The sequence below is a fragment of the Thunnus thynnus genome, chromosome 5 (genome assembly GCF_963924715.1).
Source record: "Thunnus thynnus chromosome 5, fThuThy2.1, whole genome shotgun sequence".
In the NCBI taxonomy this organism is placed as follows: Eukaryota; Metazoa; Chordata; class Actinopteri; order Scombriformes; family Scombridae; genus Thunnus; species Thunnus thynnus.
In genome coordinates this window covers 23,907,621-23,932,260 of record NC_089521.1, presented here as the reverse complement: position 1 = coordinate 23,932,260, position 24,640 = coordinate 23,907,621, and the positions used below count along the sequence as shown (strand labels likewise).

The 24,640-nt window shown below is 39.3% G+C and overlaps 1 protein-coding gene across 2 annotated transcripts in view; it reads right to left on the bottom strand.

Moving 5' to 3' along the window:
* Positions 1-7,677: 7,677 nt before the first annotated feature.
* Positions 7,678-24,640, bottom strand: part of tmem117 (transmembrane protein 117) — a 48,580-nt gene continuing 31,617 nt past the window's right edge. For both annotated transcript variants that reach the window (XM_067590290.1, XM_067590291.1), the window contains exons 4-8: positions 21,254-21,353; positions 17,769-17,866; positions 15,706-15,865; positions 12,424-12,553; positions 7,678-11,360 (exon numbers count right to left, since the gene is read on the bottom strand). In XM_067590290.1, the coding sequence (XP_067446391.1) occupies positions 10,699-11,360; positions 12,424-12,553; positions 15,706-15,865; positions 17,769-17,866; positions 21,254-21,353 (1,150 nt within the window). In that variant the 3' untranslated portion in view covers positions 7,678-10,698. The remainder of the gene's footprint in view (positions 11,361-12,423; positions 12,554-15,705; positions 15,866-17,768; positions 17,867-21,253; positions 21,354-24,640) is intronic.

The window sequence follows — 24,640 nt, the reverse complement described above, 5'->3', positions numbered from 1 at the left end:
ATGAGATACATTTTTTAAGCGCCCCTGTCCTTCTCTCTCCATATAGGTTAGAGTTATTTTCTAAGCATGTATAAATCATCCTACATCTCTTAAATGATGAGGATTTACTTAATTCAAAACAAAGTATTTTTTAAATAACATTAGTTTATAATCTCACCTCAATGACTAAATTGATAAATACATACTAGTGGGGACACAAGGTGACACATATCCTGCATTTGTACTACCTGCTTGATATGATATGATATGATATGATATGATATGATATGATATGATATGATGTGATATGATATGATATGATATGATATGATATGATATGATGATTGGACTTTGAATCTGCTGAATATTCAAGCTTACCTCAACAAACTATGACACCTCTGTAATTGAATGAGCTCATTGCCATCGGTACATACTGTACAGTATAGATTGCTGTAAAGAAGAAGATTGAAAATAGATCAGTTTCATAACAACTGAGCAAACTGCATCTGCTGATGAAGATCATGTGGTATGATTGAAAGGTCCAGAGCAGCATAATGGACCTTGAGATGAGACTGTGTTATCATCCTCTGTATCCAAGCTCATGAATCAGTTGAAATTCCACTTTTAGGCCAACATGGGCAAAAGGTTTTTTTTTTTTTTAAAAAATTGACATTTAATGGTCTACCATTTCCTGACAACTAATGAAATTCTATCTGCTGATGAAGATCATATGATATGATTGAGAGGTTTAGAATAGCTTGAGGTGAGGGCCTAGAGATGATTGTTTTGTCAACAGCATCTTAATTCTGTACTTCACACAGCAATTTATAGATGTGGTGGTGATGAGCTCATTCAATGATAGAGGTTTAATAGTTTGCTGAGATAAGCTTTAATAGTCAAATCATCACCATCACCACCATAATTCTGCACATCATAAGTCTAACATCTCTGTATGGATCAATAAATTGACTAACTGTACATGTTAGTAGGTTACAGTGCATCTAATGCTTTACATGTAATACTGGTAATCTCATAGCCTACTAGATTAAAAGCGTGATTTTAATTTTCTGTTAGCCTCTGCTCAGACGAGACTTTTTGCCCCCCAATCCAATACAGTCTGTGGTTGACACTGTAAATTGAATAAGCAAAATTAAATGTATGTGTTTCTCCCGATACTAATAGTGTTCTATAATGATTTGGATCTTAAATCAAGCCCCTTGTGTTTAATACACTTTCACAGCCATATATTTGGATGCAGAGCAATGACTATCCCAGCTGTAGCGCACAGACTCCTCTCCTCCCTACTTTGTCCTGTGCCCCTGGAGATGGTAGTAATACTTGTATCGCAGAAGAGCACTTAAAGCTCCTAATATAATTATCTATCAGTTCACAGCCACAGACAAATGAGTTCAGCCTGGAGATGGCTTTATTTCCCTGTGGAGCAGTCTCTCTCCTACCGACTGATTCCCGGACTCTACCTTACAGCTGCTTACATTAACAAACACACAGTGTAATAGGGCCCATTTATATTCCTACACACTCCCCCACCCCCAACCTCCCAACAAAAACTTCTTACCTCAGGTAATCCTGACTCCAAACTCATCCCTGAGTTGAATGATAGGGCAGGGGACAGTGGGCAGTTCGCAGTGGCTGCTCGTAGGTTGGCAAGGGCACCATCTGGCCTGCTTTGGTCCAGTGGCTTCTAGCTGGTGGTGGCATGAAGCCAGTGGGCACCTGAGTCGTGGTGGCACAGCAGGGCAGACTGGTCCTCCAGCTGGCTCCTAAATGTCCAATTTTCCATGGTAGTGCTGAACCCTCTGCAACAGATGCCTGGACCCACAGGGAGTCCACTTCACTGCCTGTCCTATATTCACTGTTAATGACCACACATATCATTGTGAATGTGGCTGGTGGAGCAAGGCAACAGAGAAAAGTCAGCTTTACTTTAGTGGAGAGTTTAAATTGATAAGATGCATTAGCATGCAAGATTTTTGCTGTGTGACAGTTTTTTTTTATCACATTTTCAGCAATATTCAATTCTTCAAATGGCTCTAATTGGTCTGCAAAATTCACTTTGCTGTTGAAGGGATCTGTGTAGACAGAATTTTCTGTCCAAGAGAGCACAGGAGCATGTAATTACCCGAAAGTATTCATATGTGTATGTTTTGACTGGGCAATTACCATCTGTGCAGTAAGTAAAATTACATGTGTAGTTTAAAGCATTCACTTGTAGAATATTTACTTCATATCACCGCAGTGTAAACTCTGATTTCTGCTTGTTTGTCACAGGATTGCAGGATTGTCTGAATGCTCAAACAAACATATTGAGTCTCAGCCAAAACAAGATGAGAAGTCACTTTGAATTGCCATATTTGTCAGTATAAAAATAAACACCCAGAGTAGTACAAATGCTCTACAGTCCCACATTGCTATAGCTTTGTGTTTCAGATTGAACTGTAGCTGCAGCTGAAGCTGAGATGTTCAGTCACTATTTATCAAGAACAGAATCATTTATAAGGTTTTGCTTTCTAAGTTGCAGAAATATTTAATATCCTTAGTTGAGCTCAGACCTAATAACCATAACACCAGATCACAGGAGAGGTTAGCTTTAAAAGTTTATCATACAAATTGCGAACTGGGGAAGGTTTCCAGTACTACATTTTACTACCATTTTATTACTGGAATGAATGGGAACATAGCTTGAAGTTTGAGAGACTCATTCCTCTGAGGGACTTTTAAGTTTTACCAGCTGATATTTTTCATCATGTTTGGAATTAGTTTGTCTGTGAGTGTGTATGATGAATGACTTGTGATTGTGATATGAACCATCTTATTGTGATCCTGTGTATATGTAACTATGTTCTCAGGTCGCTCTTGCCAACGAGATCTTGATCTCAATGAGATTTTCTGAATAAATAGTTTAACTAGCTAACATAAATGTACTCTAGGTTGGCCATCATAATAATTTGACTAATTAAACATATTTATTGGTTTTCCCCAAATTTAATAAATACCAGTTCTGACTGCTAACTGTATCCTGATATTACTACGTTAAATCTGGAAATCAAACGTTATATTAGTATTTATGAACAGGACAGGCTTTGCAAGAAAATAAAATGCATCTTCTTCTTCTTCACCTTTTTTTGATTGATTTTTGACCTTTCATTTGAGATTTAAAAAGTGTTCTTTTTTGTTTAGTTTTGTTTAGACTATTTGGACAATGCACAAAAATATGACTAGCTTTTTAAAGATTCCCCTCCAGACATGGTAAGACAAACGATACTCTGCTTGGAATACTGATTTGTGGCTGGTATGGGTTTTCCACAAAAAAAAGTTCAGTTAGCTAGTTACGAATTCTTCAAATAAATTCTACTTCCTCTCCTCATTGAAAAATCCAGGGTCTATTGGCTCCAAACTAGTTGTGATGTCACAAAAATCATGCTAGTAGGTACACACCTCAAACTCAGATTTAAAGGGAGCACCAAGAAACTTTCCACTTTCAGCAGCTAAATGTGAAAACAGCCTTCTAGCGTCAAACTCTGCACATACATCAATTAATTAAAGTAACAAGAAGCAAAACACATTTTTATGAGGAGGGGGACTTTAAAGAGCTTAGTGAGCCTAGTAAATGGACCTTGAGTTAATATATTTATAAATAAGTAATCTTCTTACTTTCTGTGCATTGTCCAGTTAATCTGACAATGCTAAAATGTGGCTTTTCATTATTTAACAATCCTCCACCAAGGTTTTGTGGGTCACAAAGGAACTTTTATGTTCAAGGAAAAATGTGTTGAGTACTGGTAGATATATTTTATATTGTACAGCAGGTCTCAAAGAAACAGAATTCTTTACTAATTCTATCTGCAGATGAAAAACTATATTTAATAGCAAATAGCTGGATTTATCAGTAGTGGATTCTCCCCTAGCAAGTGTCACTGGCTGTTTAAGTCTTCATAAAAGTAAAGCAATGCCACAGTTACCCTTATATATTCACCATTAAATTCTTCACTTGATTTGACTGGAGAATAATTAGAATAAAAACAGATCCCCTTCCCCCACAGAGGAATAGTAGAGCAGACATCATTATCAGAAACCCATGTCTAGGGAGTCGGTCTTCCCAGTGAGCTGTTGGATGTGTTGAGAGATTTATCTGTGCCACATGTTCCTCTGTAAGGTATCAGGAACCTGCAGATAGAATTAGCAATGAATTCTGTCTCCCGTGTGGCCACTGGGGACAGAAACCATCTCGGGTTTGGTGAAAGGACTAAGGGGAAACCTGCTAGCTGGTTGGGACTGACTGCACTGATAAATTTCACAGGGTCTCCCAGAGTCACGGAGCTGTCAGCACAGAATGATGGGCCATGCCAGGACATGATGCACTGATCTAATTGGAGGATAGCTCAAAGACAGTAGATTGTAGTTGATCTGTGTCTTGCCTCCTCTGGGGGATCTTTCTGGTTTATATTTAGCTGTAGATACAACACTAGCTGTTCAGTTTTTTCAAAACCAATTCTTGTGTCTTTTCTGATTCTGTGGTGGAAGATATGTGAGTAGAGCAAATGCTAAATAATGTGAAATGTTCCAGAAATGCCTCAAGAAAGTTTGAACCCTAACACATGAAAGGAAGAAGAAGTTTCTTATACATTTGATAAAAAGAAGAATGTGATCGATCATGAATGCTACCAACACAAATGATACCACTGCACTGAGGAAGTAGTCAATACAGTGGTAACACAACATGGACATCAGGTTCCAACACCCCACAAACATTTTTGAAACTCTGGTTTTGATGTGTTCTCTCAATTACTGCATGGTCCGCCAAAAATCAATATCTCATTTCTCAGCCCAATGGCAGACTTGGAAGAGGCCTCAGTCAAACAGCTAATACTCTATAGCAATGAGATATATTTTCCCAGACAAACAGTAAGACCTCAGGTGTTTGTATGTCAGCTTGGTTTTCACACAGTAAGTATTTTTTCATATTCACCATTAAAAGCATCTGGCTGATGCTCTTATTAGGGATAATTTACAGCGAGTGGCCAGGCAGGGTTTAGTGTTGTGGATGCAATTACACTTCAAAGGATATGATGATGATAGACTGCTGGAGAGATTAAACCATTGCTATCGTGGTCACAGGTTAGTCTATTTAAGTGCTTAGATTGTCTGTCAACAATTTTCATAGCTCACTCTGTACATTCCCTTAAACCAGTGGTTCCCAGCCTTTTGGGTTTATAATCCCTTAAAATGAAGAAGTATGTATGTCACAAGTTGCATATGGCTATAAGGTATAAGCAGTTACACCAAAAAATTATTTTCTCCTCAAATCTCAGATTGTTGACTGATTGATTGACTATTAAGGGGCTGGTATATGCTGTCAGAGGTGCTTGTTGGATGGTTGAATAGCTTCAGAGACCCCCTCTCCTTGCACCTTTCCAGTGTCAGATTAGGGTGGGCTATGTAGGACCGTTTCTGTAACTGTCTGTAACCGACAATGTGACATTTACATAGCAACTGTCCAGCTGTGCAGAGGTGAGAAAGTTGTCAGGGTTTTAAAGGACAGTGTGTAGGATTTAGTGGCATCTAGTGGTGAGGTTGATTGCAACCAACTGAATACACCCACCAAATGTGTGGGTGAACCTACAGTGGCTGCAGAACTTGCAAAAGAAAGAAAAGGCCCTCTCTGGAGCCAGTGTTTGGTTTGTCCATTCTGGGCTACTATAGAAACATGGTGCTGTAATAAAACATCTAAAAGCAAAAATCTTATCAGATGGGGGACCCTGGGACAATATCATATCAAAAGGGGGGGTCCGTGGTCTAATTTGAGTCAGTTTAGGGGTCCTTGACGAAAAAAAGTTTGAGAACTGCTGTAGAAACATGGCAGTGCAACATGGTGGGCTCCATGGAAGTGGACCTGCTCCCCATGTAGATATAACGGGTTCATTCTAAAGTAATGAAAACACAACAATTCTTATTTTCAGGTGATTAAACACTAATTAAAACATACTTATGAATATTATATTTCTGCAAAGTCCGTTACGCTAGGTGCCGCTAAATTCTACACACTGCACCTTTAAATTGTTGCAGTAGCTCTCTTTTTACATCCTCACATAACCATTTCAGTCACTTTTAATGTAAACAGCTGCATGTAACATTATAAATGCCTTCCAGGAGAAACTGTCTAAAAATATGCAATGTTGTCCCTGCATTTAAGTGATATCACGTCTACACCATCTCCATGACATCCAGCTTTTCAAACCACCTTCGAGTGTGTCCATTCAGAACAACTGTAAATACTTTTGATTTCTGTTGTGGTCGGACATGTCATATGAACTGGTTCTGACTGACTGAACTGAAACTCCTGTTTTTCCACAAAAAAACAAGACTACAAGTCTACAGCCATGCTAGCAGCTCTGTGAAGCTGAGATAAATACTACTATCAGCATGCTAACGTGCACGCAATGACAATGCTAACATGTTGATGTTTAGCAGGTATAATGTTTACCATGTTCACCATCTTTACCATCACCATCACCATCTCTAGTTTATTTTAGCATTGATTTTGGAGGACCATGCTTACATCTGACTAAAATACAAAGTACAGCTGAAGCTGATGGGAATGATATAAACCTAAGTAGCCTATTGGACAAAGAATCATTTTGACCTAAAAATTGCACAAGATGAAAAGTCAGAGGATTACCAAAGTTATTACTATTCATCCTGAGGCAGACATGAATGTCTGAACCAAATTTCATTGCAATCCAAATATTGTTTATCTCAAATCCCCAAATATAAATCTCAAGGTGGCGCTAGAGGAAAAGTCAGATGATCATCACAGTCCTTAGGATTCAGCATCATCTATATCTATCATGGATATACTGTATGTACCAAATGTGATAGCAATTCATCTAGTTGTTGAGACAAAAATGTCAACCTCATTGTGGCACTTGAGGAAAAGTCTGAGGATCACCAAAGTCAGAAGCAATTTATCCTCTAGGACCATAAACGTCTGTACAAAATGTCATGGCAATCCATTTATTGATGGTTACTGAGATATTTCAGTCAGGACCAAAGTGGTGGACCAACTGACACAGACCAAAAGATTAGAAAAAGATTAGAAATTAAATCATTTTCTGTGGCAGAGAATGTTTTTCCTATAATTTCTCTATATTTTGTCGTATAAATCATCTTACATCCCTTCAGATATATCTTATGACCCCTTGGAGGGGTCCCGACCCCAGATTGGGAATCATTGCGTTAATTCTGTCAGCGATCAGTCTAGTTTTCCTTCCTCAGACATTTTGGATCTAATCTCTAACTCATTTACACGTATACATGTCCTGTAAACAAATCCTGCCAGGGAAGAAAGCACATAACAAATTCAAATTGTTTCCCGCTGGCATAAATCAAACAGTGACAGGCCCCTAGCAGGAGTTGTACTAATCTGAGCCGGATGTCATGTGTATGCAGGCTACATATTCAAGTGTCCTTGTGAAGATAGTATCATTATTCCTCATATCGCCCATATTAATTGGGTCAGCAGCTGCAAGAAGCTTGACCTGTGCTGTTGCTTGGCAACTATCCTCAAAGCATAAAAATGTAAACTAGAAGTTTTCTCACTGGGAATTACATAATGAGATCAGCAACCTTGTTCAAAAATATTCTGATATTATTGGGTCTCACAAAGTTGTCAAAACAAAATAGAATACAAAACATGTATTAATTTATTGGTAATACAAGGTTCAACAGACATACAGTACACTGAGCAAACACTGAAAGGAGTTTTCCTCCAATTTAAAAATGCACAAACACGCAGGAATTTATGCAAAGTGTCAGTTTTGCAACAAAACAAAATGAAAAACAGTATCAACAACATACAGGAATCCCTCACTTTTAACCTAAGCACAATACATTAGAAATATATCAGAACCTCTTCAAGACTAAAGAGGTTCTGCCCTTTGGTGAAACACTAATATCTAATGTCTTCATAGAGCAGTAATGTATAAAAGGATAATTACAGAACCAAGAGCTGCAAACCAATTATGCTAAATAAATTGACCTCTTCACAGAATGGCCTTTGTTAAAAACAAGTGTAGTAGCAAACACCTACGCACTTCACAAGCTTCCAGTGCACACATACACACACACACACACACACGCACACACTCACACTCACACACAAACATGCACTATTAAGTATAAAACATCCTTTACAGACACAATTGGACACACACAGCCACACACACACACACACACACACACACAGCCACACACACACACACACATACATGCACACTAACATGCACACACAAGGAATCATGTATAGAGTCTAGTGTGTGCCACCAAAATAATTATATAGTTTTACAGTGTTTCATTATAATCAATTAAATGTAAATGATAAATTTAATATGTATAAATTGCTTAATAAAATGTATGTTTAAATGGTGTATTGATAAACTAACAATCAAATAAAGTATATTATTAAATGTGCCAATTATTAATGCTATTATGCTGTTAACAGTGACAATTTAAATGGAATTGCAAAATTACTAATAAAAATGCTTTTGAAAGTGTATGTTTTGTTATTCTATGTACCAATGTGTCTGCCTGATTTATTCCAACTCACAATTCATTTATCTCCTTCAGACAGAGCTCTGCTGATTGGACTCTGGATTTAACTTTTAGGTGACACATTGTTTACACATATTAAAATTTAAGAGACGTCTTTAAATTAAAGCAATTGTGAAATGGAAATTTTAAATGTTTAACCAGCAGACAAATATATCGTGAGATGGAATATGATAGGCAGACACATAAGTAAATGGAACATAAAAATGTCAAAATTTAAAAACCTTTTTTTTAAAATGAATTTTGTATTACATTTTGAAATTCAATTATTAATCCATAATTGAAAGACAGAATAGGGAAATAAAATGATTAATTGGCAAATTCTGTGATAGTTTGAGTTCATAAGCGCCCTACTTTAAGTGTAAATGTAATTAATTTAAAATGGCTTTTTGAAATGTGTCAAATTAATTGATTCGAATTTATCATAATTTAAACACTGTAAAAGTCTATAATTAACCCAGTGGCACATTCCAGACTCAATATTCCTGTAATGTTTGGTGACCACTGGATCTTTAGTTTAAAAAATGTTGTCAGGAATGGGCTGCAGCTGAGGATGCGGTTATTTGACATTTTCCCCTCTTTTTAGAGAAATAATATTCCAGGTTATTCTAGTACATTACAGTATATTATAATGAAACAGAAAGATAACATTGCACTCTGTCTATGATTAATATATCCACTTTAAATAGTATATTTTCTTATGCAATGGCATTTGTTCAAAGTATTATTTTATTATTTTATTATTTGTATTCTTTTATTTATAGTATTATTTGGTATTTTTGGTCACAAAACTATGCAAAGTGATCCTTTAGATCTGAGTTGAAATGTGACAAACTGAAATTTAAAAATACATTTAGTAATATAGTAATGATTTAGTTAGTATTTGCACCTTACAGAAAACAACTAAAAAGGCACACTTTTTTTGGAACAAAAACCCAAATTATACATCTTTAAAATAACCTGTGTAGCACAAGAAAATATGCCAAGTGTGTGCAGCGAACACTGTCAAAGCCAATGTAAAGATTAATGCTGCAGTTTTCAGTTTGAAATCTGGGATTTTGTACAGTAGGATCATGTTTCAAATAAATAAAACAATTTTCCATGCATTTACCATGACTGAAAAACTGCCTCTAAAACTTGTAAGGTTTATCTAGACATAAAGAAGCCCTGAGCTTTGGAGCAGAAGCCTCCCTTGCACTTCAATGGTATGTTTATGCCGAGGGCAAAACCACCTTTCTGACTCAGTTGGTATTCAGTCCAGATGCAGCAGCCACATAAGCAATCATGAGGTTGCTTGCTGGTTTGCTATTTGATCTCTGCTGATTGCATTTATTAGCTCTCCACCTAATATTAAGTGAGGGGATATGAATAGGTCATCAGTGTACATTGATGTTCACAATCATGTCATTTAAACAAGAGTGATACATTTGAAATTGAGTAAGCGAGATGCTGCAAGAGAATAAATTAAAATGGTGAAGTCAAACGAGGTAACAGCTGTCCATATGATATGAAAGCATATATAAGACATTAATATAGCAGACCATAACTAGGACATCTTCCATTTTGTTGCCTATAGTTGTATAGACTGTCAGATTTCTGTCTGTATCTCAACATATGAAATATCAAGGCACTACTGTAGCTGTGTGATACATTAAAATCCACCTGACTGCGCTATCATGACTGTAGAAATACTCCTCTGATATAGGCACCAAAATAGTTGACAAAATTGAATTATGAAAATGCAAAATCCAAGCGAGCACCATGTCAATTAAAAGTTTGCATTCAGTTTTAAAAGATCTGCTTGTTATCAGAATTGCTGCCATTTTAGAGGCTTTTAAAAAGACTGTTTTAGAAAAATACATATTCTAAGCAATACAACTGCAGTAGCCATCAGGATTAGCTTGTAAATCTTGCACCATCAGTTTGTCCTTCTCTCAAATCCCATGGTTACCTGTGTTAAACATCCTTCTTGTGTTACTGCCTGATCTTATAGATTAAAAGCAACAATTCAAGATCGTCACAAACTACATCTTGAGCCCTCCAAGGCTCTCATATCCATCCTGTCTGCAGTTGTATAGTTCAAAGTTTATAAGGTCACGGAGATAGTTTGTGGACATCAAAAGAGACTGCTGGTTCCTCCTGCGCTGCATTGTCAATCACAATGCTCGGATGTGTCTCTTGGGTTTCCGTGGAAATAGTAGAGTTAGTAGAGGGTGTCGCTCCAAAGTGTGGCCCATCTACCGAAAGTAGCATGGGCATTCCCGATCGTTTCAGACTATCACTCATGGTCACGTGCATCTCCTCCGGTGTCACGCCCATCTCCTTGCTGTACTCCGACGGCGACTTTCTCTTTATCCGCTCATAGGTCTTGTCTTGATTTTCCGTGAAGGTCTCGCTATCCTGAAATCGCCCGAACAACCAGATGAAGAACCCGAAGAGGACAAACGCCGCCAGGCTCGGAATGAAGGCCAGGCACTTGACATCCAGGCTGGCTCCGATGTAGCGGCTGTGGAGGAACATGTCCTGCTCCACGTAGGTCGAGTTGGTGCTGGGATCGATGTTGGTGGAGCGCCACTCGTAGGTGAGCGTGCTGTGGTTAAAGTTCCTGAGTGTGTCTGGCTCCTCCACTGTGTAGATTTTCTCACCAGGACCAACATACTGACCGTATTCATAGGGCTTGTAGAAGATCTGGTTCTTCCACATGTTGAGGTCCAAAATCAGCACAAGGAAGATGATACCGTAGTTGAACCACTTTCCTATAAGGAGACATGTGACTTCTATTAGATTTCAAACTAGGCTGTCTTTGACAGATAAGCAAGGAATAAACATGCATGTACTGTACAGACAATTTAACAGACAAGCTGATTGATGCACAATGCAAGCCTACTCCAAACAAGATTTAGAGGGCCGAGTCAGACAGACGGCTATGCTGTCACATTCATTTATCAGGAATTCTCCCTTTGCATATAGCTCATGCATTGAGACATACAGATCCATTTGCAGGTACTACTTCCGCTACAGTATCTTCTAACAAGATCACTACATTACCATGAGACAGCCATCTCCCCAGGTTGACTGATAGCAGGCAGATGTCTCCCTGGTTATATGTGACATCGCTCACTTCCTCTCCCCGAGATATGCTGTTAATAAGCTTTTAGTTAAACCAGTCACGTCGTGCCAGAGACATTTCCATAATGCTTAATGGATATGCAATGCATTAGGGTTAACAACCTTTCGCGAATCACTGAGCGTTTGAACAGCTTAACATTTAGCACAGGAACATTGGTTTTGCCTTCTCTTGATGGTTGCGAGTCACTGTGTGCATGCGGTGGAACAAAATGGGGAAACCGTGAGGACGGTTTTAAATAGGAAATACACTCGCTCTCTGAGAACATTAAGACACAGAGACGTGAAGGACGATGAGAAATGTGTCTCGTACAGTGAGGAAAAACATAAGGAACGGGAAGCACAATTCCAGCAGTGGAGGTACCTGAGTGCCACATCAGCTACACATGTATTATAAATGGTCGCCGTGGTTAAACCATCAAACTCTTCCCCACATGCAGGGAAAATGAAAACTAGAGCAGCCGCAGCACGTTTGGTATTCAATATACAATTCAGAAATAGGCCAAAGTTATGTCTCCCTCGTGGACATTTTGATTTCTTTCTGCTACTTAATCAGTTTATGACTGTGGGTGTTTAGTGTACTCTGTTAATAACTGCTTGAGAAAGCTTGAGGTACCCTTTATGAAACAATGAAATGACCCTGTGGTTTGTATGTAGTTTGTATGCAGCAGCTGTGCCCATATCTGCCTGTACCTGTGATATGAATGTGGTACTCCTCTTTAAAGATACGCTTGCAGACAGGAAGCTTGACCTTCACATGCGTGGTCGACATTCCTGGTAGATTCATATCCAGGTCCCCCATGAAGTGAGGGAATTCCCAGTCCTTAAAAGCACACACACACACATAATCATATAAAGTTAGTGTAACAGTGATACTATAGCCTTAGCTGAAGAAAATTCAACACATTTTAATAAACACATCGACGTGTCAAATGTCAACCATGTTTTGTGCTTTATTGGATGTTGAACACTTGGCTGAACTTTCTCATATTAGCTTATATGAAGTCTCTGTGGAGACTGACAGGAGGTCAAACATGCCAGTCGCTGTAGCTAGACTACGTTGTGTGTTTACAGGCTGGTGGATTGTACTAATGTGCACTGGGATTTCAACACGTCAAAACACATCAACAGGCACCCTAAACTGACATTTAGAAGCTGCCTGTGCCCTGGTGTCACTTAGCTCTTTTTGAAAGTATGTTGTTATATTTTGTGGTGAGTGGCTTCCAGCAAAAAGCAGTCAAAACTCTCAATTAGGAACATAAATGAAAGAAATACATTAATAAATGGCAAAAATGATTACAAAAAAATGATTCAGAGTGTAATAAAAATAGCTCTCAGTTTTGAAGAATTTGTTGATTGTTTTTGTTTATTGTTTCAAATTGTCTCAACAAATGTAAACTTGTTTGTGTTATGTTCCCTGCAATTAATGCAATAGGTCAGATAAGCCACATATTTATAAGAAGTCTCTTTATAACATCTGGTGCTGGAGTTGAATCTTTCAATAAAGAAGACAATGTCTTTTAATGAACTTAAATGCAAGAACAGCGTTGTTTTGCTCTAAATAATATATACATGAACATAACATGAAACATTTTATGGACTCAAAATGGAGCAATGCCATCAGAATCTAACCAGGTCTAGTAACTAAAGCAAATGTAATTAATCACTTTCCGTATTTAAAAACAAGTGCATAATAAAAAAAAATGGTAAACAGATGCAACTAATGAGAATCACCCACACAGAGACTGATGGAGAGATGAAAATTAAAATGTTTAAAAACAGTTTTGTTCCACTGAGCTGGCTTAATCATCTTGGAAATTAGCTTTTGTAATCTCTGTTACTGGAAACAACCAAGACACACACAATATCAGTGTTTTCAGATTAGCTATGTTTCCCCTCGGTTCCTGTTATTTGCACAGAGTGTCTTGCTGCATGAAATTACCACCACATGTTTGAAATCACTATCCTCATGTGATCATGATCTCCCATGCCAATATCTATGAACAGTATAACAGCTTGGTGATGTCCCCCTAGATATTAATTAAGTCCTCTACTCCTCCTTCATAGCTGCAGTAACTGTTGCTATAGCACTAACAGGCATGGCATTTAAGCCATGCACCTCCCTCCCACAAAATAATGACTCTCTACGCCAAATATAGGAAGAGTAAACTGGCAGGGTACATCCACATATCATCCACATGTGTAAATGTGTATATGCAGATACTAAGGACATAGAAATTTGACATTCAGCAGGGAAAATGCAGAGAAACAGCACAATTACACACAAAACTATATAAAAAAAGGTAAAAAAGTAAAATCCGGCTTGGAGGCAAATGCAGACAGGTCATTAATCGGGGCATTAATTAGTTTGAGAACAACAACACTCATCTTTTCTCATGGAGGTGAGAGATTAATTATGGCACCCTGTTCTCCAAGATGGAGGTGAATTAAGCTGTTGGGAGGGCCGTGGCGGATGAATTTTTATTGACTAACTCTGGTGGAGCGTAGTGACTGCTGCCAGTGCAAGGGCCCTGTAACGGCACAAGCTAACTCCTCTCGTAAATAACTGTAGTAAATGTGCTTGCTGTACACTGCGCAGAAAATGAGAAGGGCCTGTCAAATCCATGGGGCGAATGGGGAATGATATACCCCAAAGTTAAAGGGAGAGGGAGTCGAGGGTCCAGACCGGCTTGGGGAGTCAAACGGAGATGTCAAAATAGGGAGCATGCACGTTCATGTCACAATAGGTCTGCGGATGTAATTGGGAGGTGATACGGTTAGGAAGCTGGAAAAGCTGGCCTCAGCAAGACGCCAGCATCCGTGTAAGGAGATGCTTGCAAACTGTATGCTGAGCTCTTTCTATATATCTGCATAATCACAATAATTGGGTAAATGAATGAGAAAAACACCACACTCTGAAGTAATTACTGGCCAGAGCAGCCCAAAGCCCTCCTTAAAATAATGAACTGTTTCAATAAATAACTCTAGAAATCACTTTTAGTGGTGCAGTTGTTCTAATACGTATTACCATGGGAATTATAATGGTGTCCTTGCCAGGTTTCTGTGGTGTGGTGTATTTATAACACTAGAAGATATTCTCCCATGCAATCATAGTCTCCTAGTAATTAGCATAATCAACAGAGTAGAAATGTACTTTTAAAAGATACCAAATATTAGCCTTGTAACGTGTCCTCTAACATCCAGCAACGAGGCCCAGTGAAATATGTTCATTAAGCATTTGGAGGAGCCGTGTTGAATTAGGCTCACAGTCAAACCACATACATGACTGGCTTGCGGTTCTGGCTCCTGGACTGGTGGCAAAAAACAAAAAAACAAAAAAAAACAAAAAAAAAAACAAAAAGAAAACCCACCTTCTCCTTCTCTTTCTTTCTCAATACACAGTTTTTTTGTTGGTTTTTTTTTTTGCCCAGACAAACACATTTGCATATTCATGAGCCACTGACACTGGGTTTATTGATGCACACTCTCCTGTGGGAGGGAGGACATTGGGTGGGAAAAAGGAAGGGGGGGGGGGGGGGGGGGGGTAGAAAAAGTGAGAAAAACTCCAATCTTGTGAGTCATCATTAAAGAAAATAAACTAGGCTCACAGGGGAGAAGAGAGGAAAGGGTGAGATCATGGCTGAGGTCTGGGAAAGAGGGATGGAAGGACTGAAGGATAGGACATGTGTAGGAGTAAACAACGAGTAAACATATATATATATTATATATATATATATATATATATATATATACACACACACACACACACAGGGTGTAGATGTGTGCATGCTTGCATTTGTGTCTATGCCAACTAAGAGTGATCAAACACCCCTCTCACTGCTCTGTGCCGCAGTGCCCCATTGATGAATAGGGAGGGAGGGGAGGAAAGGGGGAACTGGCAAGATGGGTAGAGGAGTAAGCCAAGAGACGTCCCAGCTCCCTCTTTTTTTAATTGGCCACAGGGGAGCGGTCTACCTGCATGACAATGAGAAGGTCGAAGACCAAGATGAAGGAGGCCAGGAAGGCTCTGGAGACCTCATCGCTGGGCAGGAAACCTCGGTTCAGGTTGTCCCAGCTGATCCAGTCAGTGCTGATGACCAGAACCACTACTGACGTCAGAGAGATGAGCACTGTCCTGCAGGAGAGGAGAGGAGAGGAGAGGAGAGGAAAAAGGAGAGGAGGAAGAAGAAAGAGATGAAAAATACCAGACCTTGAAAAAACATTTTAATACATTTCAGAATTTCAAACTAGATGAGGTGCATGGTTAATATTGTATATCTCGTAACACAAACAGCTCACCCACGTCAAATGCAAGAAAAGATAAATCAAGCGCTATTAAGTTTCTCACTTTTCATAGACTCAATAATGTATTGAACAATCATTTTACCTGGATTTGAAAAATGGCAACAGATAGAGCTTCCAGGAAGATAAATGTGCGTAGAGGACAACTGTCTGTTCGTGGATGCAGAGACAATGCAATTCAAAACCCTCCTGCATACATATTTCCATATATTTCCATATTTAACATGAGCCAAAATATTTCATTTACCTGCATGCAGTGATTGCTGTGTTTTTTTTCTGTGTTCCTTCACACCGTCTGAATTTTGTTTATGTCATATTGCTGTAATTCTACATTCACTGTTTACTGGAAAATTTCTCAGCAATCTGAAGAGAGGAACAATGACAAAGGCTAGTATTATTCTCCACTGTGTATTTTGTCTCAATGTCACCCAGTGATTACTGTGCTGTTGTGTGCATTCTCACACCACACATTGGCTGGCTGCACTGCAGATAGTGAGTGCCAGCTCATATCCCATTTCAGCAGTTAGGGAGATACATTTTGAGGGTTTTTATTATTCCACAGTGGTTTTTCTTTTCCTCTGCATGGCCGACTTTTGGCACCGTCGTTTACAATTTGCCACGACCCTTCAGCGCGTATTGACAGGATATATCTACTGACACATTTATCAATCATATTTCAACGGCTGAATTTCAAACAATAGCTCGTCAAATCCGACATTGATTGTGACAGTGCGAGTCAGGGCATCCATCAATAAAATGAGAGGCTGCAGAAAAAGTCACAGAAGCATTTGTCTGCTTGCATTCTAATTGCAGGTGAATCAATTCTGCGAAAGGATTTTTTTTTTTTTTGAGGATATGTCTTTGGGCATTTTCGCCTTTAATCGACAGCTGGTAGTAGAGAAGTAGACAGGAAACTAGGGAGAGAGAAAGAGAGGCGTATGACATGCAACAAAGGTCCCTAGGCGGAGTCAAACCAGGGATTTTGCAGTTATGTGGCATGCTCTGTAATCATTCAGCTACCATGACGCTCCCTGCCAATGGAAATGTTAAAAGCTGTGGCCAGACTGTCTTTGAAGTTTGAAATGTCTATGTCTCGAACTCACTGTGTACATATCAAGCAGATGTCAAACTGTTTCAACCGTATCCTCTGCACCAAATGTCCTTCACGTCTCACTCTGACCCTAAAATGAACCACTAGAGAGGCGTTTGCATGTCGTATTTGACTGACAGCACTGAGCCACTTTGGTGAATGAACACTGCTGGGACTGTGCACTGGTGTTGTAATACATCTAAACAAGGAACCGTTCTACTCGGCTGTCTCGTAATGGGCATATCAGACATGGGTTGCAGCATTTGTTTAGCAGTTATTTAGGGGTCGCAGCTTGTGGTACGAGAAGTAAAAGGCAGGACTATGGTTTGCCCCGCGACCTTGCTGTGTCCATTGATTTTCACCCTGTTCTTCTAATTAAAGGTGCTGACACTGAATGAGGGAAGATTAACACGGCTATTGACTGCGTGTAACCCTGCGATGGGCTGGAGAGACCACATAACACACATATATGCATACACACACATACAAGCACACACACACATCTACAGGGGAATGTATAATGCGTTTAGCTAGCTGGTAGGCAGAGAAATTGGTCTGAAATCTTATCATGTCCATGCAAAAAAAAAAAAAAAAAGATTCACATGGCTTCACAGACAGTTCATCTTAGGGTGAGAAGACAACATACCAGAAGAGAACAATCCTGTTGTTGCCTTGTTTCCAGAATCTTCTGGCAGCTTTGCCCCAAGCTGGGTAGTGCTGATCCTGAAGCATCATATCTGTCACCTGCAGACACCAAAATGCATATTAAATTATTTGATTACTTGTGAAGGTTGGATTGTAGAGGAAGTTAAGACAGATGACAGTCTTTCTTAGCTTAGCATAAAGATTGGTATTAGGAGGGGTTGTGTGAGGGGGGTATTTTCTAGCTGGGAGCAGACCTCCTGGAGTATCCGCTGGTTGCCTGGCAACTTCATAGTGACAACAAGACACCAGGCCTTTTGAAAAAAGCCAAGTTAGTAGTTTCAGCCTTTGTGCTAAGCTAAGCTAACTGCATATGTACCATACAGTCATGACAACAGTATTAATCTTGTCATATAACTTAGCAAATAATAAAGTATTTCCCAAAATGTTGAGCTGTTCCGTTGAGGTGAATCTTAATTATACATGATACAGTTTGTGTGTACAATGATTTAAACAAAAGTTTGCGTCCAGTTTTGTGGCCACAGTTTGGGTAATAGTCTTTCCTGTTTCAACATGGTTTGACTGGCCTGCACAGAGCCCAGACCTCCATCCATCCACTCCATCCAAAACTTTTAGGGATGAACTGGAGCACTGACTGCCAGCCAGGCCTTATCATCCAACGTCAGTGCCTGACTTCACTAATGCTCTTGTGGCTGAATGTGTTGAAATCCCTGCAGCCAGGTTCCAAAATCTTACAGACAGCCTTTTCCAGAAGCATAGATGTAGCTGTTACAGCAACAGATTATCTTTTTTCAAGGAGATTGTTTTCTCAATGAAATGTTCAATTTTTGCATACTCCCACATACTTTTGGCCATGTAGTCAGGGTATGTAAAAAAAATAAACAAGAAAGAAAAAAGAAAGAAACAACATATGTGTAGTAGTATTGGTATTAATTTGAATGTTTATACATATTCTACCTTCTGCTTTACCAATACACTTGAATTATACATATGCTACATAATGCTAAACAATAAATAATGCTAATTAATTGTTTCATTATTAATGATGTAGTTGCACCTGTCTTTTTCAATTGGTGATAATATTTTCAACCTAATTGTCACTAAAAGAGATCAAGTGTAGATTTTCTTACGTGGATGCAGATGCTGTATCAGAGAGTACTTTACACATGAGTACAAAAACGCACACTATTCTTTGTGTTGAGCCGCTGCAGAGGCAAGGTCAATTCGTCAATAAAGCGCCTCACTGCAGACACTGTAGCTTGTGTAGGAAAAAAAAAGGGTTTGAATCAGGCAATCAGTGAGATGTTTCTGGTGTTGCAGCATTGCAAAAACAGACACTTTTTGTCCACTCATCTAGCGAAGACACACTGTAAATCTTCTATGCAGAGGAGATACAGAGGTCATCTTCAAAGTGCCTTGTTGAATTAATCAAATGTAAAAAACCTTGTGGGTAATTTCTGGAATCAGCACTTTGTCTTGGACTAACTTTTCTCCTTCACACACAAACACACATCTCTGTCTCCCTCGTTCACCTTCTCACTCTCTTCTTCCTACGTCTCCCCTCCGACCAGACTTCTACATTTCCCTTTCCCCTTCACCTCTGTTCCTCACTTCTTACCTCCCTCCTCCTCCTCCTCCTCCTCCTCCCCCTCCTCCTCCTCCTCTCCCGTCTCTCCTTCCACCCCCTCTCTTTCTCTGCAGTATGTACTGTAGAATACTAATGTGACCGGTGAGGGAGCTTGTCAAGCTGTCTCAGCTGTGTGCATGCCGGTGTCAGAGCCCCACTCCTCCCACCACAGGTAGTCCACTCCCGCTGGAGCTCTCCTCCTCTCTTTATGTTGACAAATGAACAGAGGTAGGTTTCTCCTCCAATATACTCTGTCCCTCCCTGTGCATTCCTTGTTTCCTCTGACGCTCCTTAGATCAAACCGCATGTTACTCTGAGGATTTGGTAGCAGATTGAACCGGATCGGCACAGCGGGCTCTAACTGTGTGCCTTATTGGCTGAGAGGATACACCTGACCTGGAAATTAGATGTGTGTGTGGCGCTAGACCATGTTTCTATATCTATCTTCCATATATATCTATCTATATATATATGGTCATAAATATGATTTAAGCACACTTATTAAATTACTTGTGATATGAAAACATGGCTAAAAGTAGTGGATCTGCAAGGCTGTAATGCTTACTACACACAAAAAAGAAGACGGATGAATAAATGCTCTCTTTAAATCTTTCCCACCAGTGGACCAAAGAATTTGGAGTTTAGACTAAGCAAATGATGCAGAGGAAATTCATGTCGCAAATGTGAGGGTTAAAGTCTGTGCATAAACAACATAGTAATATATCTACCAAATGTGGGTTTAATTACCTTCAACAACATAATTTGGCTGATGTGAGACATCTTTATTTGTTTGCTTTTTCCTGCACTTTCATATGGCTTATGCTGCGTTCACGCTACTGTATGTCAGATGGATAGGAAGGGATGGGATTAGAAAGATTCTCATGTTAGAGCAGTGAATGCTTGCAAGGCTTGCGAGCATCCACATCATCTGACAACTCAGGAATGTTGCATGATAACTGATTAGTCTTATGAGGGTTTTAAATACTGTGCATTGCTAAAATTAGGTTATATCCACTCGATTCGGGTTCAGTTACATTGAACGACGGACTTTGGATGACCCGAGGCGTCCATGTTTGCTTGGTTTTCAGATACTTATTAGACATGTCTTAAGTGCCAAGACGAATATATTGGAACTTTCAGAAGAATCCCAGTTTCCCTCCGATATGAACTCTGATATGACATGAACGCAGCATAAGCACTGAGTCAGATATATTGGAGCTGTAGTGTACTTCATCAACTGCAGATTTGCTTTGAGCTGAATGCTAATGGAAAATTATTATGCTGAAGTACTAACATTGGCATTTCAATATTCCCATCAGTAACTACTGTAACTGATTCTTTCTTTTATTCTTCTATTCTTTTATCATATTTAAGCAAGTAATTCTAATATTTAAGTAGCATTGTATTGGTACTTGTCATTTTTTAAAACTATATCCAGCCCTACATTTACTGTGTTGGTATGTTGTAGCATTCTAAATGAGCATTAATTTCAAATACAGTTGTGGGAGTTTTGTCATGAACTTGAGTGTTGAACAAGTATTAATATTTGACTTTTTGGTACTAGATGAAAAATCTGGGGATAACTAAAATTATTAGAACTCATCCTCTGGTTACCATGGATATCTGTAACACATTTACACATTGCCAACTCTAGAGCTTCACCGCTAAGGGGGAAAACATTTTCAGATTTAATTGATGTCATTGTGCATGATTTAAATTTGGACGTCTCACTTATTGGATGTAAAATTCAACCTTTCCTTCTGTAAATGCACATTTAGTATGTAACAAACTCATTTAATGTTAAGAATATATCATTCATTTGATAAAAGTTGGAATCTCACCATCCAAGCAGTGACAAAGTCTCCCATCCAGGTCCCCACTGCAGCAATCTTCATAAAGCTCTCATTCCTGATGCCCATGTATTCTGTCACCATGTGAGGCCTACAAGAAAAGAAGACTGAGAATGAAAAGGACATAAACCATGCAGTATATGTTATGAGGGTAGTAAAGGCAGAAGAAAAAGAAGGAGGCGAGGTGACCAAACGAGGGAGAGTCAGTGGAGGGCGAAAGAGAAAATGGTCACTGCTGCTAAGTATCATGATGCTAGCTGTCACAGCCAATCAATATCAATCTAATCCTGTGAAAACAATGAGCAATGGCTATACCTTCCATAAAGCCCAGAGGATTGTAAACAATTTACACCAGCACAATAGAATTTATGCAGTATCACCACTTTCATTTGGTCCCGTAGTGTTTGGCAAATGATCCATTTGTTTGCCAAATTTGTCTCATGTCTAGTTGATTTCAAATCAACACTGCCGCCCCGATGAGATCCCTCCTGTTAATGCAGTGGATCTGAGTGAGCTCGGTTAACATCAACTGCAGCAGCTCTGAAGCAAAACATAGATTAGGCCAAGACACGCCATTAGAGAAACAATCTCACATGTAATAGTATCTGATAAGAAATGACATGCTTTCTTTGGAGTCCTAGTTACACCTTCATCTCTGTACAGTAAGTGAAGATGAGAAGCTTTTGTTCAGTCCCACAAACCCACCTACCCAACACACTGACACACACACGCACACACACACACACACACACACACACACACACACAACATCACTACATTTTCTCCAGGTAATAGCACAGGGAGGGGGGAAAAGTGGGTCAGTCGCCTCCTATATGGGACTTGCGACGGTGAGAGAGGAAGAGAACAGAGGGGAGCGAGGAGGCCTGTTTGATCTCCTGGCAGCCAGTGTCTTAGAGGCTGAGTGGAGCAGGTGGGCGCCCATCACCTCCCCCTCCAGCTTCCCCTCACCCCCTACAGGTCGCACTCATGAATATAATAGATGGCGATGGATAGGACTCTGGCTGTGCTTTCAAGGGGTCTTATTTGAAGTCAATGGCTCCATTCATCTTTGTTTTCCCCGGTCATTTTCTGGCCGCCAGCAAACACCAATAAAAATGTTTTCTATTGCACAGAGGGCTCGGGAAAATCTCGCCTACAACCTTGCTGGTTATAGATCATTTTCTATATAATGCCTGTTTCTCCTTGATGGTTTATTTTAATTTCATCCGTTAGCTGACTGCATTAAGAGTTCCATTTGGTGTACTGTTCACTTTGTAAATGAGTCGTTGTCACACAAGTCTAAACAATCTGTTGAGAAGCAGTGGAGGGTAATCCTTTTAAGCTATTAGCTAACACAGCAGCTTTAATAGGTGTTCATTTTTAATTAATGCTAATTGATCGTGCTTTTTCACATTATGTATGAGCCCAGAACTGAGAAGCATAATAAATGCTCATAGGCGGAACGATCATAATTAAATTGTGGCAAGCAGTGACCCAAAATGCCAAATGTTTTCAACTACCTGTTTACAGCAAATGTGTGAGAAATACCATTCCCTGGAAGGAACCATTATAAATCATAAGTCATCAATGTAGCATGCATTTAACAGATTTGACAGGATTTTATTGACGAAAACGTGCAGTAGCGCAGGTGACGTATTGCCTCGCTCAAGCCCGCAAATAAAACGGCCTTGATTGGAATGGCGATTTATATCTGCATTAAGTCAGTTAGACATTCAGTGGTTTGGCACCGCTCCAGTTACCAAGGAGATCCCATTGGGAGTCATTTACCCGCAGCAAAATTCTAATCAATACTTCAGGAAATGCTGTCTGGCACCACATGCTAGGCTTTAAATCTAAAAAAAAACTACCCTGCTGCCAACCCCTGCCCTTCTCACATATTTAATTGAGCAAATGTTACCCCTGTGCTGAAGGAAAGGGGTTTTTTGGGTTTTTTTTTGCAGAGCACCTATGATGAGTTTGGAGACTCTTCGCAGTGCATGATCAGAGGCAGAACTCTCTAACTTATTCATGCTGACTGAAAATTTAATGGCCTTTAGAGCCGGATGACCTAATGAGCGAATTCAGTGTAGTGGAACATCAGTACAGTAGCACCATGAATAATCAGCCCCAAAATGGCTCCCGTGGCTTATTCGCAGAGCCAGTGGCAGTGTCAGTGCCAGTACTGCCGGCTCAGCCAGCTTTGACCCTCTGTGGAATGTTATCAGGTTTCCCACACTTGTTCAGTCATAATATTCAAGGACATTTCAGCGCCTTTCAAAGTCTTGTTCCGTCACATGCAAGAAATTGCAATTTTGCACTATAGAGGGTACAGAGTTAGTATAGAGTTGTGAGTTCGGACGGTACCTCTGTTTGGCATTAACCAGTGGGAAGGCCTTTTTAAATGCTGCATTGATGTAGGCATCTGCAAGATCCTTGACTGATTTTGGTGACATCTTTAGCCATCTTTGGTTTAGATTACTTTTTTAAACACTTTAGATTACAATACTTCTCTCATATTTATTTTGATGAAGCTTGAGCTTCTTCTCCTTTCTATTCAGCTGTGATACCTATCACTCCTCCCATTATGTCACAGTTCTTTCATCTATTCACTGCAGGCAAATTGGTGCTGACGCTTTTGGCAACATACAACACATCACTTATTATGCACCAGATTTTTTCTTTGAACATGTGTATAGGTCGAAAAATTGTTTTATAGCAAGTTGAGATCCCTCTCCAGTTTTGTTGTTAAATACAAATTGTAATCAGAAATAAACATTTGTCACTGAAGGTATTGTTTTACATGTGTGAAGATGTTTTTAATATTATGGTAAATGGATTTCATTTATATAGCCCTTTTCAACCTTAGTTGAAACACATGTTCACACACCTTAAGTAAAGTGTTAAGTAAAGTAAGTTAAGTAAACTGGCTTGGCCATCAGTAGCAACTGGGGTTCCATGTTGGGCTACAGCAATTACTCAATTGATGAATTAGTCACTACAGACAGAAAATTAATCATCGACAATTTTGATAATTATTATGTTGTTAAAGTCGTTTATCTAGGGAAAATGCCAACTGTTTTCTTGTTCCAGCTTCTCAAATGTTCCTCTTTCACTGTAAATTTTATATTTTGTTGTTCTGCACTGTTGGCAGGCAAAACAGGCTATTGAAAGACATCTTCTTGTGATTCAGGAAACGAAGGTGTGAGGCAATTTTCACCATTTTTTATTTTTAGACTTCATTATTAATATATTCATTGTAAAAAAAATAATCCAAAGACGTATGGGTAATAAACTTAATCATTAGTGGCAGCTCTAGCTGTGTCTTACTCAAGGACATTTCTACATGTAGACATGTAGACATGTCAGTGCAGTGATGTT